The following is a 19,423-nucleotide window of genomic DNA, read 5'->3' as shown; positions in this document are numbered from 1 at the left end:
TAACAGTTAGCATCTCCTATGGATCAAGTCAAATGCCTCTGCGGCCTTACACTCAAATGATGCAGCTAAACGGAGCAGAATAAGACTATCTGCCAGGTTAACAATAGCATTTAATGAACCTTCACAAAAGAGGACATAGAAAAAGGAACATTACTGTTGATGTTCTCTGTATTTACATATCAGGATGTAGGTTCTCTTCCACTTCCATATAAGTTTTTTTTTCAATTTTCACTATAGTTGAAATCCTATTACTTCCTTAAGTGACTTATATCTTACTCAACTATAAACAAAGCAGAAAAGAAAACAAAATATTTTATCTTTTTCTATAATTTTAATATTCTTATTTTAAACAATATCACACGTTCATCAGTTTCATCAACTTCAAAAACTATGAACACCTAAAATTGTCAATAATAATCAGCTGTTGAATGTATACACAAAAACATTGAACCAACAGCTAATCTTACAAAAAAAAAAAAAAAAAAATCTTGAAAGACCAGGCTGTATAAAGGTTGAATTGTACTCAGATCTCTATTAGCAAAACAGGACCTGTATTTAAATTTCAATTTTACCTCAAAATCTTTGTTTTCCTTAGAGATTTGACTGGTCTATATGTCCTCAAGATATTAAATCATAAATGTATACAATTTCATTTCTAAGCAGAACATTAATCATCCTTGATAGCAGAAGATGTATTCTGCCTTTTCGTGGGGCGGGGTTATTTTTTATGAGCAGGTATTAATTAATGTGTCATTTGCTTGTGAGAGAAATGTTATACAAATTCGTAAGAAAATGAAATAATTTTCGCCTGCAAAGTAATGATATAATCATCAATACCTGCTATAAAGGGCAGACAACTCTGTATTGCGAAAAGACAGAATACATCTCGTCTTCATTTTCCTCTCATACTTAGTTTGAGGTATCTCATGCTCTTGCAGAAATGTTTAGGCAAGTTGCTCGTTACAAAGAGATTACGTCCATTAAGAAATTCAGGTATGAGGATGGACATGGCATGTAGATGCAAGGGTATGTAGCGAACTTTACTTTGTTGTACTCCAAGTCTCTTAAGTGTCCTATTGTCCAGTTTCTTAAAAAGAAAAAACAAAAAATTCATTTGAAATTCATCAATTTTTAAACACAGGATGAAACTTACAATTTTTTCAACAACAAGAAAAAGAAGGTTGATTTTTGTTTTTATCATAGCTCTCTGAAAAACCAAAATTCAATAAAGATGAAATTTTCCCTTCTAATGATGATTTTCAACAAAGAACACTGTACTCTTTTGAAATAATTCTTTTATTTGGTTTTCCTTTTTAGTACAAATACTTATATTAACATTTGTGAGACAATGCTTCTATATAACAAACAGAGTCCCAGAAAACAACTTAATTGGACACAAAATTTCAGCAAAGGGCAAACAGAGTTTTAACGAAGGGCAATAACTCTGTAATTAAGGGGTTGCAGGTCCTGAAACTGGAACACTGCACACCCTTTTTGTATGACAAAATGTATACACCAAGTTTCATTGTCCAAGGTAAAATAAAAAGAAAGTTATGCTCTGGACAGAAAAGTTTTAACAATGGCTAATAATTAAGGGGTTAAGTGCCCTGACTATGTTTCTCTGTACTTCATCTTAGTATGACAAAGGGCCCGACTATGTTACTCTGTACTTCATCTTAGTATGACAAAGTTTCATTACAGCTTGAATGTAAGAAAAGTTATGCAACAGACATGAAAGGACAGATGGATAGTTGGATAGAGTGGCAACTATATGCTCCCAAAAATCTTTCCAGGGATTTTAAACAAGGGTGGTCCTTAGATGCCATCCAGCACATGACTATCATAATGAATTATGAATATTATGAGAGCACTGCAAACAATTACAAAATACACCCATCTGATCCTATCCTACTTGTTTGGTATTCATAAACATGGTACTAAGTGTCATGTTTGAATATGTAAAAATTCATTTAACCATGACTGCTGAAGGAAAATCACATGGAAATGTTCCCTAAAACGGTGAAATCCAAACCATGTAAAAGAAAAATAGAAATTACTTTCACAAATTACATCTTTATAAATTATATCAATTTTGTCATTCCAACAGAAACAAAACGTGAAAAAAATCATGAATAGAAATCCTTTTCATCAATTGAATCTGTTTCGTAATTGATGGATCCCACAAGAACATTCATGTCAAAACTTAGGGTCCTTAAACCTTACTTAACTGAACCAAGGACCACTAAGAAACTTACAACAAAACCTACACAAGTAAATTCCGACAGCTTTCAAACATTTTAAAAAATAAATTTTTTCATCCAAATTGAACACATATCATTAATTTTAGACTCAAAAGTTTAGGTCATAACACATTACCTGACTAGTAGACCAGTGAAGCAACCTACACCGAAACTTATGCTGTAAAAAGTGAACTCCCACGCATTAAAGACAGGAAAAAATAGAAATAATTTTCACAAAATGAATCTATGCCATTATTACCAGACCCAACAAAACTAGGACAATGACCAATTAGTTGACTGAATTGTAGACCACTGAAGAAACCGGCACCAAAACTGAAACCAATTGTAAAGGGACAGACAGATGATCTGACACACAGATGTGGATAGTATACCATGATTCACAATAAGTAGCGCCTGATGTGATGGCTGCATGCAAAGCTATGGTATTCATACCAATCATAAACGCCATCAGAAGACAATTCAAAGCTTTATCAATCAGCAAACATTTGTGTATTATGGTCATATACCTAGCAGAACATGAACACATAATGTTTTTATGTAACATTCATTGTGATTGGTTGGCTAATGAAGTTCTCCACCAATCAATCTCTTTGTTACTTATAGCTCTGTTTAAGTACTTCATTTTGTATTAAGACTTACCTGTGGAGCAAACTTGAGGAGGTTTGAGTACTTGTGATCTCCTAAGATGGGCGTATTTAATCCAAATGACAGGTGAGCACGGAGCTGATGTCGTACCCCTGTTGTACAGAAATTGACAAACATGTTCAAACGTTTCTCTCAGAATATCAAACCAAACATATTGTTTCATTAAAATGCAAACTTCAGACAAGAAAATTGCCTGAAGTATTTGGCAACACTTCATTATTACTTCTGTGGTTTTACGATTTTACCCCGCATATCACCATCCACCAACCTTTGTAATAGAAAAGTGTTGAATCACTCAACTAGATCAAAATTATTTACATTTTTTTTTGTCTGAGCTGTCAATCATACTGTTGAGATATCAGTTATGAATGAATAAAACACCCGTATAGGTTACGAGTGACTTATTCGGAGTAAACACAATAAAAAAATGCTTTGCATGAAATGCATATTGTGGTTGTTGATTTTGTAATTTGGGAGTCATTGCGATGCCAAAGAAAGCACTTTGCTAAAATCTTTCAGCCAACAGGCAATTGACAACTTAATCAACTTTTTTTTTAGAATTCATTAAAAACATAAATGTTTGTGATAGCTGATTTCCCTATTTACATTGTCAATAATGATGATGTTAAAATTAACTTCCCCGCAAACATTTTTTGAAAATGTCAGAAAAGTATATATTAGATGATCAAAGAAGTAACCGCACCAGCACAGACAAGTGAAATGTCAAATTTTTTGAGGCAACCTGCCCCTTTATCAAGTCACAAATATTACATAAATTACATCATATACATATAACATAAAACAAATACAAAGTTATAAATCAAAATTGAGAGTGGTGGTGTAAATTAAGGTGTCTCGATAATCCCTTCGGCCGATGGATGCTGAATATATTATAAGTATATATTATAAACTAGTATACATGGATACAAACATTAAGACCTGCGTGAAATTCAATCCCTAAGACCTAGCCTTAGGCAATGGTGAAATATTGGCCCTATGATCTTACTCTATAAAACAGCTAGTTATTTTACACAGACACAATGGTATTTTACAAACTTTGCGAAACTTTGGTAGCAAGAAATTTCTTAAAGTATGATGGAACTCACCTGTAAGTGGGAGACACTCGACAATGGCTGTGTTCTCATGACTAGCTTTAACCTTGTAATATGTCTCGGCCTTAAACGTTTTTACAGATGACTTCGTGGCAATCCTCCCATCAGGCAAAAAATTCAGCTTAAGGGCCATCTGCGAAGATATTTAAAACAATTATTAATTGTAACAGGACCCAATGTCCTTTAAACTACCCCTAAGTGATACAAGTACTTCAACACAGGCAAGGAAAGTCTGCAGAATACCCTTAATTTTCAAAAATAAACATCACACTGGCCAGGAACCCTGATATACATCTATAAAAGTGCCAAATCAGAAAAAGGCACTTGTTTGCACATCTAGAGGCCATCAGTATTAATCCCTGTAAGTGTAGTGAAGATCTGACATGTGTTTTTAAGAATAGTTGGAAACCTTTAAAGCAGAAAGCCAAATAAAGAAGAAAAAAGGAAGAAGAAGAAGATGATGAAGAAGAAAAAGTAGAAGAAGAAGAAGGAGGAGGAGGAGGAGGAGGAGGAGGAGGAGAGGAAAAAGAAGAAAAAAAACGAGAAGAACCTAGGTTTAACCAATAAATTAACAACTAAATTATCCAATTTGAAGCTAAAAACATTTCCTACCCCAAAAGTGTTATACAGTAAACATAACTACCAGTTAATTACAATTTTAGATTTGTGTCTATGTCTGTGAGAACAATAAAAAATGTGCCTACAATTATAAGATCAAAGATTCTAAGTATGAGTCAGTGGGTAGAACAAGAGGCCCATGGGCCTTAACAATCATCTGAATACAAAACTTTCAGCAGGGAGAAAGGTTATTTCTTCTACTTTGAATGAAATCTTACTAAGAAGCTGTTTTCCATGTTGCAGATGGTAGTTGAGGTGAGGAGTTGGCAACTGTTATAAGTGTTACCTATTTTTTGAAGTGCTGACCAACTGGTGAAATTTGAGAAGTTTGAAATAGGTGTTGCACAGGAAAACCATGATTATGCAATCATGTTACAAAATGGCCTCCCTGTCTGCCATATCAATGTTTTGACAAGTTCAAAAAATAACAACACTTTGTTGGCTACATTTCCTTAACATTGCCATCAATTTATAGCTCAATGGCACCAGTGGAGCTGGAGAAGAAGTTCAAAATATGTTTTAACTAGAAAATGTCTGTAAGACATGAATGCCCCCCCCCCCCCCCACCCCATGTGAAATAATAGTGAAAGGTACGAATGAAGTTGTTAGGTGGTATATACTGATTTGGGATGCGATGCAACGGGACGGGACGGGACGGACGGACATGGGCAACGCTATATGCCCCCGGCCATAAATGGCGGGGGCATAAAAAGATGGTGGCCATCTTGGATTTCAGATCACCCTGAGAAATAACAACTCATGGTCAGGACCATCTCAGGATCATTTCATGCAAGTTTGAGCCCAATCCCACTGGTGGAACTTAAGAAGAAGTTTAAAATGTCAAAAGTTTATGCACTGCAGATGACAACGGACAAAGCACAATGTCTGATGACCTAACAAAACATTATATTTTTGAAAGTGTTAGTTATGTTAGTTTAGTTATGATGAAAATTCATAATTTTCCATTTTTAAGCAATGAGTTTAATAAATGCTTTAAATTAAGTTTGATATCATTTTGCATACTTAGATAAATCATGGGGTACACTTTTCGAATTAAGATGTGAAGTCTTTTGTTTAAAATGGTGAAAGTAGCAAACACTTACCATATAACGACTGATAAAGACTGACAAATTTTATAATCACTTGAAAACCATTTAAAGAAAATATAACTTAAAATCTGACAGAAATTCGTCTGATGATATTTTTGTTCTAGGTCAAATGACCTTAGGAAATATATTCTTTGTTTTAGGTACAATTCAAGTACTGTACAGTTTAATTTTACAAGACTAATATAGGCAGGCAAATTCACAGGTATTAAATTTTGCATATGTATTTGAAGTGATGTTCATGTATACAGGTATTACTGCGATTTTCTGAGATTTTCCATCCACCGTAAAAATATTTTCTGGGTATCTAATTTTACACTATTTTGATTGATCGTAGATATACCGAAATCAAATCCCCGCAAATATTATCAACTATACAGTATCACTTCAGTACAATGTATAAACAACAAACAATCAACAAAAATTTTTTTTTATAAATATATAAAAATTTGGTGGTACATGTACTCTAGAATGAAAATAAACATTTTACAATATAGCTAAGCCTTATTAATTAGGAAACCCTCATTGATGGCAAAAATCTTATAAATCGTAAGATTTCTGGCAAGTTCAGTTAATTGAATGGTCAAATAGAGTAATTTCCCTTGATAATGTTTAGACTACTGACCCTGCTCTTGCCGTCAACAGTTCCTTCCATCATCGGGATATCAATGATACCTGAAGACAGAAAAAAGACAACATTATAAACAAGATTAAGTATAAAGACAAGGTCATGTAAAATGTCAAGGTCATGTCAAAAGGTCATGGTCATGTCAAAGGTCAACATTGTGTATAAGGTAAACATAGGATTTTTTAAAAAAATGCTTTTAACCGCAAACCACCTCCAGTGGGACCAGGAATATCTGTCTGGTTCTATAAACAATGGACTCACCCTCTGTTGGGTTAGGAACCCCTATAATGATGGTTTGGTTCTATAACAATGGACTCACCCTCTGTTGGATTAGGAATCCCTTTAGTGATGACCCTGTTCTATAAACAATGGACTCACCTTCTGTTGGGTTAGGAACCCCTATAATGATGGTTTGGTTCTATAACAATGGACTCACCCTCTGTTGGATTAGGAATCCCTTTAGTGATGGCCCTGTTCTATAACAATGGACTCACCTTCTGTTGGATTAGGAATCCCTTTAGTGATGACCCTGTTCTATAAACAATGGACTCACCTTCTGTTGGGTTAGGAACCCCTATAATGATGGTTTGGTTCTATAACAATGGACTCACCCTCTGTTGGATTAGGAATCCCTTTAGTGATGGCCCTGTTCTATAACAATGGACTCACCTCCTGTTGAATTAGGAATCCCTATAGTGATGGTTTGGTTCTATAACAATGGACTCACCTTCTGTTGGATTAGGAATCCCTGTAATGATGATTTGGTTCTATAAACAATGGACTCACCCTCTGATGGACTAGGAATCCCTATAATGATGACCCTGTTCTATAACAATGGACTCACCGTCTGTTGGATTAGGAATCCCTATAATGATGACCCAGTTCTATAACAATGGACTCACCCTCTGTTGGATTAGCAATCCCTATAATGATGACCCTGTTCTATAAACAATGGACTCACCCTCTGTTGGATTAGGAATCCCTTTAGTGATGGCCCAGTACTTTTTTACCACTTTCTGTTCCCGGAAGGCTTGAGATAATTTTGCTGCCATTTCCTGAGTTCTAATAAAGTATGATAATCAGTTTTGATAAATGTCTGATCTGAAATTCGTATGATGACAGGAGAAAATAATTATGTTAACTTCTAGAATATTATTGTGAAAAACCTGTCTCTAAAATCATTAAACGCTGTATAACTGCCGTTGTGTTAACTTCATCATCAGTACAAAGATAAATTTTTGTTATCTGTTGTCATGCTTTCTAGATGGTGTCAACATTTGCTGCAATTCACATTTCACTACTCATTGCCAAAGGAAATTCCAAAATGTGTCTGACCAAAACTCTCTTTGGTAGACATCTATGACAAATGATGACGAAAGTCTTCAAAAATAGTTTCCAGGCCACAAATCTTCAATTAAGTCAGCTACATAGCATAAACTTCACTGAAAATATTAAACATTTTCTCCCAAAAATAGTTCATTAGCCTTTCTTTGACCTTAAAAACTTTTTCTATCACACAATAATTAAAAAATTAAAAAAATTCAGCTATTCATGTTTCTCACTCTTGTTGGCCCAAATAAAAGCATGTCAAGGGTCTTACTGTGAAAAAGAAAGTGAAAGTCAGATATTTAAAAACCTAGGAAAAACCCATGTGGTTGTGAAGGGGGAAAACTATGCCTTTTCATGCCTAATTAGGGAATCAAACCTTGGTTACCAAAGTTAAAGCTTGTATGCTGTTGTTACCCCAATCTTCCATATTTAGATTACCTACCTGGCAAGAAGCATTACCCCAGTGGTGTCCTTGTCCAGTCTGTGTACCATGTATAGACTGTCCGCTTTGTTGGGTAGTTTTTGACCAATTTCCTCTTGAAGTTGTGCAACACTTATGGCTACACCTGGGCCTCCTAAAGGAAAATATTCAGACGGAGCAATAACTTATTTCTCCACTTGAGAAATATAAAAAAGTACCATAAGAAAATAAACACGAGTTTTCTTTTATTGAAAAGGTTGTTTTGTTAATTTTACAATTTGTCATGGAAAATTTTGATTCAAACAGGATGCATCTGACTTTGACATTTTACTCTCAAACTTACCATGGGAAGGCAGTCCATAGGGTTTATATATGGCCACAATGTCATCTACATATAAACAAAACAGAAATAATTGAATTGTTGTAAACAGATCAACAGAAAAATATTTACACAATTTTATCAAATGTTTTGTGTTTCAACATCATTCATATGCACTTATGTACGTTGTTTAAAATATGAGGAGCTTTAGATTTATATTAACGGAGAGCTGTTATGGAGGATATACCACATTTATAAGACAATAACTCTAATATTTACATGTATTGCTGTACAGTAATGTTAACTTGCTGTCCTGTAATAAGCCCACCCTATGACTTTGAGTAAGAAGCAATGTATTACCTCCCTGAGCTTAGTAAAGGATAGATGTATCACAACAGGCTCTCAGTCCAGGCTCATCAATCTAAGTCAACTGACATTGCCCTTACTTAATATCATATATATATATATACAACTGTATATATATTTTTTTTTTTTCCTCAAACTGTAACTGAATTTCTGAGGTCTGCTTGCTCCTAGCCAGTGCTTTGAAAAATTTCCTATCATCTTAGTATCAAATGCAGATAACAAATATTTCTGAACTCTGTGATCATTTGGAAATATTTTAACAAAAGGACACTTGGACAGAATAGAATTTTGGCCTTACATTACCTAAAATAATTTTTTTATGTGCCTGATAGTTAGGTTTAAATTGGAACTTCCCACTAATAACTGCAGTGATTCTTGTGTCCGTTGACCATTTGTGGTTTGATTTCCAACTTACCACTGTCATACAAGATGTGTCTGGTGATCATATTTACAATCTCAACAGTTGTCATTTTATGGAGTTGAGGAACTACAGTTTTCATAACCTTCATTCCTTTGCTGTCACGAAGAGGGGCCCCTCCTGAAAAAAAGGATATCATCAAAATATGATAAATCATAAATGTATAATTAAATGTATTTTGCTTCCATTTTGAAATACCTGATACCAAGATCGTTTTCCTATTCAGCCTAAGATGGAGACTGGAGGTGCATGGTTCGACGATTCTTGAGAAGCGATAACAAGAATTGTTTACCGACAGATGACAGACCATGGGCCATGGACGAAAGGTGATCTGAATAGCCTAAAATCTAATAACATTGTGCTAAAAAGATGATTTCTTTTTTCACATCAGATTAACTTTCGAGATTTTTTAATTGATAAGAAATTCAAAAAAACTTGATGAAAATGCTATAAATTTTTAACTTGAATGACACATTTTTCAAAGAAATGAAGATAAGGGAACATCATTAGCCTTGAGGGTTTGTGCAGGTCTAGATGTGCCTGTCATGCATATATTACTACACATGCACTTAATATACATTTTGACCTTGCTATAATGATCTTACAGTGTCTTAATTTTGTGAAGACTTCATCATCTTAGTTACTTATTAAGACATTAATTAATATCTATTAATTAAACATTAACTCTATACATCAGAAAAGACAACAAATAAAAAGTTTATCAATAAAGTCTGGTAAGATTCTATGATAAATGTATTTTTCCCCAGACTTTTATACAATTTTATTTGCATGCTTTTTTTTTTCTTTTTTTTTTTCAAAAAATGTAATTACTTTTAATCATTTCAAAATATACTTGAAAACCAATTACCACTGAAAGATTGAACAGATGATAAAAAAAGTTTACCTTCTAGATTAATTCCTTGACTGCCTCGTAGCTTCTGCACTGTGCCATAAGCTGAGCTCGACAAATTTTCAGTCTCATTCTCCTTCCCTGTGGACAGTGCACGTTTTCTTTTTATTAAGCTATCTCTTTCAAGGTCATCCATAACTTGAAATTGAAAAAGACGATCACTGCGCTTATCCATGTCAGTTCTATTAAGTTCTTTTTCCCTTTTTTTAGATTTTTTTCCTTTACCAGAATGTTTTACATCTCTTACAGACGCTTTATTTTCAGGCCCTTCATGGTCTGGAGTCAGCAAATCAATTGGTTTCCTTTCAGGAGTAGATTCAGCTTCCTTGAAATATTTTTCATCTATAAAGTTCAAATCTGATTCTTGATCATTCCAAAATTCGCTATTTATGGATGTTTTCAAATCATCATCAGATAAGTGCTCGCCAAAGAACTGTTGATCAATAAAATTAATATCGCTAGATCTTGTTTTTGTACTGCCTCCTTCAGTTTCCAAGTTTTGAATCTTTGGAGTTGCACTCTCAGATACCTGATCGGGGTTTGAAATTGCAGTCTCTTGGTAGGAAGATAATACTTCACTGTCAAAATTTTCAGTTTTTATCTTCTCAGGCTTTGCTCTGGGGTTTTCTTTGGTTTTCATCGTTTTTGACTTTGAAGTTGGATGCAGCTTTTCTGTATGATCTTTCGGATAAGTATGAGAAACTGTTTCTACACTAGAAGATATAATTTCTTGATCGGAAAATGTTCTGTTCTTTTCCGAAGATATTTCTTTCTTTGCATGAGAAAACAAGAAATCTGGTTCTAGTTCTGGTATAACTTCATTAGGATGATTTCCTTGTGACGATTCAAAGTTTAATAACCCGGCTGATTTTTCAGCTTTTGTTAATACTGTATCTTGTTGAAAATACTGTTGATCTATGAAGTTCAAATCACAGCTATCACTATCTTTAACTTTGGTGCTAATTTCCTCATTTGAAACAAGATCTCCTTGAAAATACTGTTGATCTATAAAGTTCAAATCACCATTATTTCTATCAGAACTTTCATCGTTAGCTTCATTTGAAACTGTCAATTTTTCATCACCATATTCAACCGTAGTAGGTGTAGCAGTATGATATGGTGATGTCTTTCCTTCCACATCCTGATCAGTTTCAACATTGTCCATCGCTCCTGATTTACTCACCTGAAGGGAATCAACTTTTCCATTCCCTGCTTTACGTGTCCTTGATCTAGATCTCTTTGAAACTAAATCTTGCGCCACAGAAGGCTCACGATATTTCGAATCACTTTTGAACTGATCTAAAAGAGAAGCATAATAACTTTCTTCCGAATACGATGTTTCTCTTCCGTCGTTAATACGTGCCATAGTATTCAAAATATCTTTTTTCACACCAACTTGATTTAAGTCATGAAATTTCATCCTCGCATCTTTTTGATGTTTTAAATCTGTCACGTTATCGAAACGCATCCTTCCAAACCGCAAGTTTACAAATTGCATGTTGTATGTTTCATTTTCGCTTAATCTACCTGCCTGATATTTTTCGAATAATTCCTTTTCAGAGAGAGATGATGATCGAGGTACAGACCACCTGTCTTCTGGAATCGACACACCAAAATAGTCGTCTTCGTCTGCCACACGGGACTGGAATGTTGCTTCTTTGTCTTTATGATCAATGTCGTCTCTTTCTGCTATACTTGAACAAAGTCTTCCTACAAGATGATAATGACAACATGATTTCTTTTGTACCGATGAAAACAACTGTCGACGAAGAACACTCACGTTGCACATGGAGGCTGCCATCTTTACTTGAATGTCACATGGCTATTTTCTAAATTTGGACACGGAAAAATAGATCTTCCGGGTCTTAAGAGAAATAATCGGCTGGAGGGTCTATGTCACATGTCAATGTAATTTTTATCGTCAAATATTGTTTTAATACAATATCAGCTTCCTGCATGGTAGATCAATATCTCTGCAAATATTAGAAGTTGTGTATAAGTGGACATGGAAGAGTCTGACAGTAGACTTTTAAATTTTAATTACCACGGTATTTGCGATATTTTGGTCATCAAGAAAATTGAGAAAGTGCAAAAAAGAGATTTTCAAATTGTTTTTAATGATTGCAATGCTGATCTTCAAAAATCTACATGAAGTTTTTGTTCTTTTTATAATATTAATCATGGATTTATATAAAGTCTAATTTTTTTAAAAAATGAACATCCAGGTAGAGAAAAAGTTCTATCAGGTAAGAGGCATCCCGCAAATGGAACGGCCTTCCGAATTACCTGCGAAAGGTAGAAATCATTAAGAGTTTTGTATGTTGCTCCGTATGTAGGGTAGGGCTGTAAGATTGTGATGTATTCTTTCCCTCATCCTGTGGTGTAAGAGTTTGTTTAGCTTTTTGATGATTTTTTCAGTACTTTGTAATGTGTAGTTTTTAAATTGTTCATGTTGCTTTTACTAGAGCTTTGTGACGTTTACTTTTATTTTACGTTTTCAGTGTTTTGTGATGTTTACTTTATTTGACGTTTTCAGTGTTTTGTGATGTTTACTTTATTTTGTGTTTTCAGCGTTTTGTGATGTTTACTTTATTTGACGTTTTCAGTGTTTTGTGATGTTTACTTTATTTTACGTTTTCAGTGTTTTGTGATGTTTACTTTTATTTTGCGGTTTCAGTGTTTTGTGATGTTTACTTTATTTCACGTTTTCAGTGTTTTGTGATGTTTACTTTATTTTGTGTTTTCAGTGTTTTGTGACGTTTACTTTATTTGACGTTTTCAGCGTTTTGTGATGTTTACTTTATTTTACGTTTTCAGCGTTTTGTGATGTTTACCTTATGTCACGTTTTCAGTGTTTCTTGTAAACTTTATTTCATTTCATTTTTTCTCTTTACAATGTGTTTTAACAATTGTTGATGTTTACTTATATTAATCCATCTCCAGCTTATGTAATGTTTACTTTATTTTACGTTTTAAATGTTTTTGTGATGTTTACTTTATTTTACGTTTTAAATGTTTTTGTGATGTTTACTTTATTTTGTGTTTTCAGTGTTTTGTGATGTTTACTTTATTTTGTGTTTTCAGTGTTTTGTGATGTTTACTTCATTTTACGTTTTCAGTGTTTTGTGATGTTTACTTTTATTTTGTGTTTTCAGTGTTTTGTGATGTTTACTTTATTTCACGTTTTCAGTGTTTTGTGATGTTTACTTTATTTGACGTTTTCAGTGTTTTGTGATGTTTACTTTATTTGACTTTTTCAGTGTTTTGTGATGTTTACTTTATTTTACGTTTTCAGTGTTTTGTGATGTTTACTTTATTTTACGTTTTAAATGTTTTTGTGATGTTTATTTCACGTTTTCAGTGTTTTGTGATGTTTACTTTATTTTACGTTTTAAATGTTTTTGTGATGTTTACTTTATTTTACGTTTTAAATGTTTTTGTGATGTTTACTTTATTTTGTGTTTTCAGTGTTTTGTGATGTTTACTTTATTTTGTGTTTTCAGTGTTTTGTGATGTTTACTTCATTTTACGTTTTCAGTGTTTTGTGGTGTTTATTTTACGTTTTCAGTGTTTTGTGATGATTACTTTATTTTGTGTTTTCAGTGTTTTGTGATGTTTACTTTATTTTACGTTTTCAGTGTTTTGTGATGTTTATTTTACGTTTTCGGTGTTTTGTGATGTTTACTTTATTTGACTTTTTCAGTGTTTTGTGATGTTTACTTTATGTTTTCATGTTGTGATGTTTACTTTATTTTACGTTTTAGTGTTTTGTGATGTTTACTTTATTTTACGTTTTCAGTGTTTTGTGATGTTTACTTTTATTTTGTGTTTTCAGTGTTTTGTGATGTTTACTTTATTTTACGTTTTCAGTGTTTTGTGATGTTTACTTTATTTTACGTTTTCAGTGTTTTGTGATGTTTACTTTATTTCACGTTTTCAGTGTTTTTGTGATGTTTACTTTATTTCACGTTTTCAGTGTTTTGTGATGTTTACTTTATTTTGTGTTTTCAGTGTTTTGTGATGTTTACTTTATTTTACGTTTTCAGTGTTTTGTGATGTTTACTTTATTTGACTTTTTCAGTGTTTTGTGATGTTTACGTTTTCAGTGTTTTGTGATGTTTACTTTATTTGACTTTTTCAGTGTTTTGTGATGTTTACTTTATTTTACGTTTTCAGTGTTTTGTGATGTTTACTTTATTTTACGTTTTCAGTGTTTTGTGATGTTTACTTTATGTCACATTTTCAGTACTTTGTGATGTTTAATTTATTTGAGGTTTTCAATGTTTTTGTGATGTTTACTTTATTTTATGTTTTCAGTGTTTTGTGATGTTTACTTTATTTTGTGTTTTCAGTGTTTTGTGATGTTTACTTTATTTTACGTTTTCAGTGTTTTGTGATGTTTACTTTATTTTACGTTTTAAATGTTTTTGTGATGTTTATTTTACGTTTTCAGTGTTTTGTGATGTTTACTTTATTTGACTTTTTCAGTGTTTTGTGATGTTTACTTTATTTTACGTTTTCAGTGTTTTGTGATGTTTACTTTATTTCACGTTTTCAGTGTTTTGTGATGTTTACTTTATTTTACGTTTTCAGTGTTTTGTGATGTTTACTTTATTTTACGTTTTCAGTGTTTTGTGATGTTTACTTTATTTTACGTTTTCAGTGTTTTGTGATGTTTACTTTATTTTACGTTTTAGTGTTTTGTGATGTTTACTTTATTTTACGTTTTCAGTGTTTTGTGATGTTTACTTTATTTTATGTTTTCAGTGTTTGTGATGTTTATTTTGTGTTTTCAGTGTTTTGTGATGTTTACTTTATTTTACGTTTTCAGTGTTTTGTGATGTTTACTTTATTTTACGTTTTCAGTGTTTTGTGATGTTTACTTTATTTTACGTTTTCAGTGTTTTGTGATGTTTACTTTATTTTGTGTTTTCAGTGTTTTTGTGATGTTTACTTTATTTCACGTTTTCAGTGTTTTGTGATGTTTACTTTATTTTACGTTTTCAGTGTTTTGTGATGTTTACTTTATTTTACGTTTTCAGTGTTTTGTGATGTTTACTTTATTTTACGTTTTCAGTGTTTTGTGATGTTTACTTTATTTTACGTTTTCAGTGTTTTGTGATGTTTACTTTATTTTACGTTTTCAGTGTTTTGTGATGTTTACTTTATTTTACGTTTTCAGTGTTTTGTGATGTTTACTTTATTTTACGTTTTCAGTGTTTTGTGATGTTTACTTTATTTTACGTTTTCAGTGTTTTGTGATGTTTACTTTATTTCACGTTTTCAGTGTTTTGTGATGTTTACTTTATTTTACGTTTTCAGTGTTTTGTGATGTTTACTTTATTTTACGTTTTCAGTGTTTTGTGATGTTTACTTTATTTTATGTTTTCAGTGATGTTTACTTTATTTTACGTTTTCAGTGTTTTGTGATGTTTACTTTATTTTACGTTTTCAGTGTTTTGTGATGTTTACTTTATTTTACGTTTTCAGTGTTTTGTGATGTTTACTTTATTTTACGTTTTCAGTGTTTTGTGATGTTTACTTTATTTACGTTTTCAGTGTTTTGTGATGTTTACTTTATTTTACGTTTTCAGTGTTTTGTGATGTTTACTTTATTTTACGTTTTCAGTGTTTTGTGATGTTTACTTCATTTTACGTTTTCAGTGATGTTTACTTTATTTGACGTTTTCAGTGTTTTGTGATGTTTACTTTATTTTACGTTTTCAGTGTTTTGTGATGTTTATTTTACGTTTTCAGTGTTTTGTGATGTTTACTTTATTTTACGTTTTCAGTGTTTTGTGATGTTTACTTTATTTTACGTTTTCAGTGTTTTGTGATGTTTACTTTATTTTACGTTTTCAGTGTTTTGTGATGTTTACTTTATTTTACGTTTTCAGTGTTTTGTGATGTTTACTTTATTTTACGTTTTCAGTGTTTTGTGATGTTTACTTTATTTTACGTTTTCAGTGTTTTGTGATGTTTACTTTATTTTACGTTTTCAGTGTTTTGTGATGTTTACTTTACGTTTTCAGTGTTTTGTGATGTTTACTTTATTTTACGTTTTCAGTACTTTGTGATGTTTACTTTATTTTACGTTTTCAGTGTTTTGTGATGTTTACTTTATTTGTTTTTCAGTGTTTTGTGATGTTTACTTTATTTTACGTTTTCAGTGTTTTGTGATGTTTACTTTATTTTACGTTTTCAGTGTTTTGTGATGTTTACTTTATTTTACGTTTTCAGTGTTTTGTGATGTTTACTTTATTTTACGTTTTCAGTACTTTGTGATGTTTACTTTATTTTACGTTTTCAGTGTTTTGTGATGTTTACTTTATTTTACGTTTTCAGTGTTTTGTGATGTTTACTTTATTTTACGTTTTCAGTGTTTTGTGATGTTTACTTTATTTTACGTTTTCAGTGTTTTGTGATGTTTACTTTATTTTGCGGTTTCAGTGTTTTGTGATGTTTACTTTATTTTACGTTTTCAGTGTTTTGTGATGATTACTTTTTTTCACGTTTTCAGTGTTTTTGTGTTTACTTTATTTCACGTTTTCAGTGTTTTGTGATGTTTATTTTACGTTTTCAGTGTTTTTGTGATGTTTATTTCACGTTTTCAGTGTTTTGTGATGTTTATTTCACGTTTTCAGTGTTTTGTGATGTTTACTTTATTTTACGTTTTCAGTGTTTTGTGATGTTTATTTTACGTTTTCAGTGTTTTGTGATGTTTATTTTACGTTTTTAGTGTTTTGTGGTGTTTACTTTATTTTACGTTTTCAGTGTTTTGTGATGTTTATTTCACGTTTTCAGTGTTTTGTGATGTTTATTTCACGTTTTCAGTGTTTTGTGATGTTTACTTTATTTTACGTTTTCAGTGTTTTGTGATGTTTACTTTATTTTACGTTTTCAGTGTTTTGTGATGTTTACTTTATTTTACGTTTTCAGTGTTTTGTGATGTTTACTTTATTTGACGTTTTCAGTGTTTTGTGATGTTTACTTTATTTCACGTTTTCAGTGTTTTGTGATGTTTATTTGACGTTTTCAGTGTTTTGTGATGTTTATTTTACGTTTTCAGTGTTTTGTGATGTTTATTTTACGTTTTCAGTGTTTTGTGATGTTTACTTTATTCACGTTTTCATGTTTTGTGTGTTTACTTTATTTTCAGTGTTTTGAATTGTTTCATGTTTACTTTATTTACGTTTTCAGTGTTATTTTTGTTTTGTGATGTTTATTTACTTTTCAGTGTGTTTTATTTTACGTTTTCATTTTTGTGATGTTTACTTTATTTTTTCCATGTTTAATTTTCGTTTTCAGTGTTTTGTGATGTTTATTTTACTTTTCAGTGTTTTTGTGTTGTAATTTACTTTTTTTTGTGATTATTACTGTTTTCAGTGGTGATGTTTACTTTTCATGTGTGTCCCTTTTTGTTTTGTGATGTTTACATTCTCTTTTCAGTTTTTGTGATGTTTACTTTACATTTGACATAAAATAAAGTATCGTTTATCTTGTAACCAGAATTGTCAACTGTGATGGCTGGAATGCCACAAGTGTCAGTTATGCAGCCCATTCTTTTCATTACGTTTGCCAACAATCTAATCTACCTGATCTAGTCAAATCTTACATGTTCTTATTTGCAGACGATGCAAACATTTTTAGGACCGAGCAGGAAAAAGACGAGGTTACCTTACAAAAGGACACGGATAGCATGGAAGAATGGAATTAAAGATAGCTTGTAGTGGAACATCCTCCAAAATGTAAACATATCTACAAATCAACAGAATAAACAACATATTCTATAAATAATAAGTGCTCACCGATATGGAAAGTGGAAGGATACAGGCATACTATAGGCATGGGTTCTGATGTCACTCCATAAAGCAAACTCCATGGTTGCAATGCTTTATGGATGAAAAAAAAAAAAAAAAAAATCTGACATTATACAAAACAGTAGTGCCCACTCATCGAGATTTTGTCAGCTCTGTCTGGTCGTGATGTAGAAGTAAGAACATTGAAAAGAGAGTACAGAGACAAGTTATTCTAGTGTTGAAGGATCTCACACGTGATGAAAAAGGAGGAAGTTAGTGTTACCTCAAGCTGTATAATTGTAAATGGTACATATGACAACAGGGTTAATGATATACTCGATCATTGTAATTGTCTCAGCTCCACAAGAAACTTCCATGAAAGTATTTCCACAGAGGACAAAATCATATATAAGACACTACATTTTTCTCTTTGAGGGTGTGGAGAATATGTAATAATTTGCCAGTGTCACTAAGCTAAATGCTAGTTTATTTCCATTGATAGTATTACCATAACATTTAATGCATAGAGTTCTACAAAGGTTTCTGTTTTAATCAAAATCATAACAAAAGTAACTTTTCTTTGACTATGTCAACATTCTGATAACTTATATATGTCCATTTAGGCTTTTGGGGGCGTGACCTTATGGTGACCATTTGTTCCATCAGATAACACTTTAATATGTAAGTGAAATATTAGAGGGTTCATCGCTGTGTTTGTTTAATCGCGATTTGAAGGACTTCAGGTCTCTTGCAGATATAACCTTTTCCGGCATACTATTCCATTTATATGTAACATGAAAGAGTCATGAAAAACACTGCTACTACTGGGGTTCGAGAGCTTGTGACCCTGCAGTCTCTAACCGCACACTCTACCACTCAAATGAAGGGAAAATTCCACTGTCGGAATCAAGTTAGGTTACATGTGCTCCCAACTTCTACATATCTACAACCCAATTGTTCAATAGTTCCTGGTGGTATTTAATCCAGACCATGGTGTCTTGTAGTAGAGGTAACAAGCATCTTTGTGAACAACTTTTCGTTTCAAGCTATTGGTGTCATGAGTTTAACAAAGCATCAGTAGATATTTCATTTCATATTCGTGCACATATGAATATCACGAGGATGAGGACATCTGTCTTTTATATCCAGTCAGTATGCATATTAGTTTAATTGTCGCCTTCTAGCTTCCACTAGAGGGAGTTTTGTTCTATCTGTAAAGTGGCGGACCAGTAAGCCTGGTGTCGCGGATTCAAGCCCTCCAGGGCTACGCTACCTTTCTTGTTACAATTAGATAAACTAATCAAATGTAACTCAGTTCATATTTCTCATTTTCAATTTTCATTTTTTTATAGGGGAAGTCAATTCCTGTATTGTTGGTAGTTGATAAGCTGATTATACTTTACTGAATTTGGTAGGTTATAGTACTGTAGCAGTAAATATAAAACGATAAATGGCAAGACAGACTTCGAGCAGAGCACAAACTAGAAGTAA

The 19,423-nt window shown here is 32.4% G+C and overlaps 1 protein-coding gene across 1 annotated transcript; it reads right to left on the bottom strand.

Moving 5' to 3' along the window:
• Positions 1-404: 404 nt before the first annotated feature.
• On the bottom strand, positions 405-11,934 carry LOC132565379 (uncharacterized). Its single transcript, XM_060230015.1, has 9 exons — positions 10,128-11,934; positions 9,221-9,343; positions 8,464-8,508; positions 8,142-8,274; positions 7,332-7,432; positions 6,368-6,417; positions 4,013-4,151; positions 2,901-2,998; positions 405-1,087 (listed from the first exon to the last, which is right to left on the bottom strand). The coding sequence occupies exons 1-9, from the start codon at positions 11,932-11,934 to the stop codon at positions 893-895; spliced, it is 2,691 nt and encodes an 896-aa protein (XP_060085998.1). The 3' UTR covers positions 405-892.
• Positions 11,935-19,423: the final 7,489 nt, after the last annotated feature.

Source organism: Ylistrum balloti, unplaced genomic scaffold, assembly GCF_031769215.1.
Source record: "Ylistrum balloti isolate Yb309-2 unplaced genomic scaffold, AGI_CSIRO_Ybal_v1 Utg369720, whole genome shotgun sequence".
Taxonomy (NCBI): domain Eukaryota; kingdom Metazoa; phylum Mollusca; class Bivalvia; order Pectinida; family Pectinidae; genus Ylistrum; species Ylistrum balloti.
This window is presented reverse-complemented; position numbering and strand designations above follow the sequence as displayed.

Coding starts and splice junctions, on each gene's coding strand:
- LOC132565379 (XM_060230015.1), bottom strand. CDS start 11,934: ATGGCAGCCTCCATGTGCAACGTGAGTGTTCTTCGTCGACAGTTGTTT. Junction 8,275..8,463: donor CTATGGACTGCCTTCCCATG/GTAAGTTTGAGA, acceptor ATTTTCCTTTAG/GAGGCCCAGGTGTAGCCATA. Junction 1,088..2,900: donor TCCTCAAGTTTGCTCCACAG/GTAAGTCTTAAT, acceptor TTTCTTTTTAAG/AAACTGGACAATAGGACACT.